We start from the raw sequence: 5,447 nt of genomic DNA, 5'->3' as shown, positions 1-5,447 counted from the left end.
CTACACTCCATTTTATTTTATTAGAATAAAGAAAAAGTTATGATATATTGTTGTTGTTGTTGTTGTTGTTATGGAGAATAACTAACTAAATAACTGTAACTAATAAAAAGGTTTTGTTCTTTGTAGTTTGACAATGTCTTTTAATGTGAAAGAAAAGAGAGAATGAATGAATCTTGCTTGTGACTTTGGCTGACGTATTAGTTTCCACGTCAGCAATACAACATCAAAAGTAAACTCATCAAAGTCAAGGTCTCTAAAACAACTCCTCTACTTCCTCCTAAAGTCTCTCCTTTGACTTTTTCTTAACATAACACATAATAAACAAACTTCTTCTAAAAGTCTTTCTTCAGATTTTAAACACTATGCTTGTCTCTTGGTGACCAAGAAATTAAAGTTGTGATCTTGAACATGAAATTAATCAACATTGAATGAATCACATCATATTATCAGTAACAAAAATGCAACCTCCTTCTGCTCCAAACAATGTAAGTATGACTATCTATGATTAATTTATCAACTTCCATAGTTGACTTTCTTAATTTTAAGTACTAAAAGATGCCTTGTATTGGTTGTTGCAGGTACAACCACAGCAACAACAACATCAACAACAACAGCAATCAGCCATTCCAATCCAAACAACAAACAACAGAAGTGGATTCATGACAAGGCTTGTTGAATACCTCTTCTTCTCTCACCTCATCCTCATCGCTGCACTACTCATCTTCCTGGCAGCTCAAGGACTTCCCCGCCACCACCACCACTTTCGCCCCGCTCACTGGTATCCTCCATTGCTTGCTTCCACAGGATCTGCTGCAATTCTCTCTCTTCTATCGCAATGGATCGCTGGCTGCAGCCCTTCCAAAGCTTTCAAGGCCACCTTCTGGCTGGCCCCGTTGTCCACTTGTGCTGTTGCTGTGCTTCTTATAAACGTCGGTTCTGTAACTAGCCTTGTAGCAGGCGTGACTGCTCTGCTCTGTGCCTCCTTTCTCTCCCTCTATGGCTGTTGGGTCAGCCCTCGTTTCTATTATGCCATCCGGGTTTTAACGGTTTCTAATGCTCCACCGCCTCTCAAGGGCAAAGCTACTTCATTACTCACACTATCAATGCTCATCGGTACTCTCTATTCATGTTTTTTGATAATCGGTATTGGAGGAGCCAGAGCTGGTAAGAATAACTTTGAAGCTTTGTACATCTCCATACTCCTGCTGAGTATGGCCTGGACTATGCAAGTCATCAAATACACATTACTAGCTACAATCACAAGAGTCAAGTACATGTACCTGGCAGCTGGAAATGATGTTGAAACAAGCTTGGCATTGCGTGAGACAGTCAAGCAGTTGATGGGAAGCATCTGTGCAGGGTCATTCCTTGTCCCAATTCTCGGTGGGGTGTGGAGTTCAGCTAGAGCCATGAAATTGGCTGCAGGGGACACTGGTGAATTCCTTTTTTCATGTGCTGACTGCTACGCAGGGTGTGCTTCCACGCTAGTGATGTATGGGAACCGATGGGGCTTTGTTCATGTTGGTGTATACAACAAGGGGATTATGCAGGCTTCCATAGATGTTTGGGAGTTGTTTAGGAAGATCGAATTGGAACCTCTAATCAATTCAGATCTGACCGGCTCATTCTGCTTCCTTTCGGGTGTGGCAGTTGGGGCAACCTGCAGCTTGGTCGGCGGAATATGGGCATTTGTAATTCATAAGAGCTATGCAACAGAACTTACTCTCTTTGCTTTCTTCATTGGTTACTTCATGGTAATTAGTAATGGTTCATAGAAACTAAATTTTACAACTTAAGTAACCTTTGTTTCTTGTAGTTGACTTTTTCACTGTTGTTGCCGTGTCGGATAGCCATGGCGTGGCAACAAGCATGCGTCACTGCATACTATGTTGCTTACGCAGAGAACCCGCAAAGCCCCCGATTTGACAACACCATTCCAGATCGAATTCAACGGCTGCGAAGACTTCAAGCCTAAATGATTTCACAAGCTAAGGAAGAACCCCTTCCTACTTCTGTACATATATTGAAATTTTGAGTTTTAAAATACACATATATACATTTACAGATTTATTCTGTTGTTTTGAACATTTTTTCCTGTTCAAGTATTCATTTTGTATTAAGGAAGAGATCTGATTTAGCATTCTGTAACACAGCTGTAAGAAACGATACTCAAATTTTTATTTAAGTTTGTAGCCTCACAATGCAATATTTTGTGTAGATTTATGCTTGTTCAATATACAGAACAGTAGATACAAACCTAAACCGAGCAATACTCTTATGCCAAAAAACAAAAAAAGGGGGGTAGGGTGCATTACAATGGCACCTCCAGAAAATTAATCAAAGGCTACAAGATTGTAAGAAATGTGAACTTGTAAGAGAAGATATTACAGTATACAATTAAAAGAACAAATCCATCTAATAACAAAAAGCTTTGACCGCCCGTCAGTTTTATCAAAGATGGCCTCGCCCTCCACACTCCGAACACATAATGTTACCACTGCCTCCACAACCTACACACATAGTCAAGATTAACATATTAGAAATTTATCATCTTTTCACCTAAATATTGTGGGCAAACTACATGTTCGACAATCATATGATTAAAAAAATCAACTCGGTAGAGGCTCAACTAAAGGTATTTATATGAATTTTTCATCTGATAATCCTTCAAACAATCAATAGTATCTGGCTTTGTAATTCTCATATAAGTGCTTATTTTCAAACGAGAGCATGACTATGAAAGTGAGAAAAGCCTTGTTAAAAATTAAGTAAAACATAATATACTACAAATTAATTGTTAAGAAAGGAATACAATTTTGAACAAATTATCAAATAACTGTATCTCCTTTTCGGATTGATCTACGCCACATAGATGATCAGCTTCATGTTGCTGCTCATAGTGTCTCTTCTTTTTCTAAGCAGGACCAAATAGAGAAAACATCTTTATTTAAATCTATTCTAAACAACTAGATCATCGGGTTTGTAGAAGCTTCCACATAACTTATATTTTCCAGCAGAAAGTTTTTCTTTTAACTTTCTGGTTTATTCTCTTATAAACCTACTCTAAAGCTTATAAATCCTAATAAGTAACAAAATTACTGATATGATTTGAAGTGTAAATAGATATCCTAAAAAATTTATGATGAAACTAAATAAGTTCAACTAGTGAACACAAAATGCTAATAGGTTTTCTAAGAAGTGAATATTAATAGCAAGTAAGGATATTCGCAACTCGTATTAAGCACAGTGATAATGTACCATTCAAGAACACAAACAATGTGTTTCAAGCATCATATCAAACCCCCTATTAAGCACATTGACTCACCATTCGAGTCAAATTAAATGTTCTATGTCATCCCAGTTGTAAAACATACATTCTATAACCATAATTATAGAGAAGAGATTAAGGGGGTAAGTTACCTAGGCATCTGACTTTAACAATAATGCCTTGGCTCTCCAATATAGAGTCAACATACAAGCCTGAACCACAGCAAGTGGTACAAAGGACAGCACCCTTGGCATGGCATTCATTGCATCTGGGATTGTTTCCAATTGATTTTTCAGCCAAAGATATTCCAACAGGCTTTTCAATCTTCTCCTCCGGTATAGCCTTATCATAACAAAACAAAGATTCAAGGCTGCTTCTTCGTTGATGAGTGTTCCCAGACGATGAACTCGCACCCTGTACCAATTCATGTATGCATTATTTTTTAAGGCAAACTACACTATATAACAAATTTCAAAACACATAATAAATCTTCTAAGTTGTGTAAAATTCAATTCAAATGAGGCACACAGAGTTTGGTTTGGTGACTAAAGATAGTCACTTTCACTACAATCAATGGTATTCACTTTGAAATCATGTAAAAAATTACAGTACATTGCAAAACACATAAACTTCAATCCAAATGAGGCACACAGTTTGGTTAGGTGACTAAAGATAGACACTTTCTACCATCAATGGTGTTCACTTTGAAATCATGTAAAAAAAATTACAGCACATTGCAAAACACATAAACTTGAATCCAATTGAAGCACAAACATTTGTTTTGCTAAAGATAGACACTTTCTACCATCAATGGTGTTCACTTTGAAATCATGTAACAAATTAGATCACATTGCAAAACACAAAACAAAGCTTCTATGTTATGTTAGGTTCAATCCAATTGAAGGAGCACACACACACATTTTTTTACTAAAGATAAAGACTTTATACCACCCCTTTGAATTAAATCACTTAATCGAATAAAACACATAACAAATATTTAAAGTTTTGTAAGTAAATGAAATAAGACTGACTGACCCCATTAGAAGATGAACGAGAAACAGAGCCGTTGGGGGAGATGGCAGAGAGTTTGGTGAAGGGGTTAGTTGGTTTAAGAAGAAAGCCGTGATTAATTTGGGGGTTTGGGGAAGAAAGAGGCGTAATTTTGATGAGGGAGGACATAGTGAGAGCTGAAGAAGAAGCCATTTTGGATTTGGAGTGAAAGAGAGAGAGTTAAAAGAAGGAGAAGAACATTGGAGAAATCGCCGTGTTTACCCAACTTTGAGAATTGAGACTATCTATTAGGGCCCAGATCAATGCTCTCATACCGGTCAAAAACAATGATTTGGTGCAAAGTTTGGATTTTTATCAAGAGAAATGTTTAGATAATTGGGATTATTTTTACGAATACACAAAAACAACAAAAAAAATTACAAAAATACGATTTTACAGAATTTTAAATATTTTTTATAATTTTTTTTATTTTATTTACAGAAAATACAACCTTTTTATGTTGTATTCTTGTTGATTTTTTGTTATCTGTATGTTATTTTTTGTTGTTGTTTTGATGTTATTTAAATATTATTTTCATGTTACTTTTATGTAGTTTTCTTGTTGTTTTTGTGTTGTTTCTATCGAAAATAGTAAAAATATAAAAAAAAATCTATAAACATAAAAGTGTAATTTGTTTACAAAAAATAGTACCTTATATAATTATTGCTAGAAAATTTACACATTATTAAATTTGTTATTTATACTTCTTAAGTGCAAATATATGTATTTTTTCAAAAAAATACGGTCTTTTATAAAAATAACACAAAAATAATTAAAAAAATTACATGAAAATAATAATAAAAAAAATAGCATTAAAACAACATAAAAATAATATACAAAAAAAATAAAACAAAATAGACAAAATATTACATTTGGTAAAAAATTTAAGTAAGTCTACAATACGGCTTTTAAAAGAATCTTTCAGTAGACTTCCTATCTGTTTCAGCATCTAAAAAAATATTTAGTCTAAACTTTTTTTCATAATCGTGTATGTTATAGTTATTTTATGGTATACTTATGAAGTTTCGCAATTGGGTCTCCCAGTGTATTACGACAACAACCCTCAACATCTGTTTCAGTGGGGGTCGATGGGCATGATCAAACCCTCTTGTGGTCTTCGGCAAGGGGA

General features: G+C 35.0%; 2 protein-coding genes across 2 annotated transcripts; one reads left to right on the top strand and one right to left on the bottom strand.

Moving 5' to 3' along the window:
• Nucleotides 1–307: 307 nt before the first annotated feature.
• On the top strand, nt 308–2,272 carry LOC115723103 (uncharacterized). Its single transcript, XM_061104420.1, has 3 exons — nt 308–485; nt 579–1,754; nt 1,817–2,272. The coding sequence occupies exons 1-3, from the start codon at nt 429–431 to the stop codon at nt 1,973–1,975; spliced, it is 1,392 nt and encodes a 463-aa protein (XP_060960403.1). The 5' UTR covers nt 308–428; the 3' UTR covers nt 1,976–2,272.
• On the bottom strand, nt 2,155–4,600 carry LOC115723104 (uncharacterized). The gene is made up of 3 exons (XM_030652528.2): nt 4,304–4,600; nt 3,421–3,682; nt 2,155–2,510 (listed from the first exon to the last, which is right to left on the bottom strand). The coding sequence occupies exons 1-3, from the start codon at nt 4,469–4,471 to the stop codon at nt 2,452–2,454; spliced, it is 489 nt and encodes a 162-aa protein (XP_030508388.2). The 5' UTR covers nt 4,472–4,600; the 3' UTR covers nt 2,155–2,451.
• Between the last annotated feature and the right edge of the window lie 847 nt (nt 4,601–5,447).

Source organism: Cannabis sativa, chromosome 9 (assembly GCF_029168945.1).
Source record: "Cannabis sativa cultivar Pink pepper isolate KNU-18-1 chromosome 9, ASM2916894v1, whole genome shotgun sequence".
NCBI lineage: Eukaryota > Viridiplantae > Streptophyta > Magnoliopsida > Rosales > Cannabaceae > Cannabis > Cannabis sativa.
Note: the sequence above shows the minus strand (reverse complement) of the source record. Positions and strands in the feature narration are given on the sequence as shown.

Bases quoted from the DNA above. Each gene is read 5' to 3' on its own strand.
- LOC115723103 (XM_061104420.1), top strand. From the start codon at position 429: ATGAATCACATCATATTATCAGTAACAAAAATGCAACCTCCTTCTGCT. The intron at 486-578 runs GTAAGTATGACT...TGGTTGTTGCAG, and splicing joins CTCCTTCTGCTCCAAACAAT to GTACAACCACAGCAACAACA. The intron at 1,755-1,816 runs GTAATTAGTAAT...TGTTTCTTGTAG, and splicing joins TCTTCATTGGTTACTTCATG to TTGACTTTTTCACTGTTGTT.
- LOC115723104 (XM_030652528.2), bottom strand. From the start codon at position 4,471: ATGGCTTCTTCTTCAGCTCTCACTATGTCCTCCCTCATCAAAATTACG. The intron at 3,683-4,303 runs GTCAGTCAGTCT...GAATTGGTACAG, and splicing joins CTCGTTCATCTTCTAATGGG to GGTGCGAGTTCATCGTCTGG. The intron at 2,511-3,420 runs GTAACTTACCCC...CTATGTGTGTAG, and splicing joins TGTTAAAGTCAGATGCCTAG to GTTGTGGAGGCAGTGGTAAC.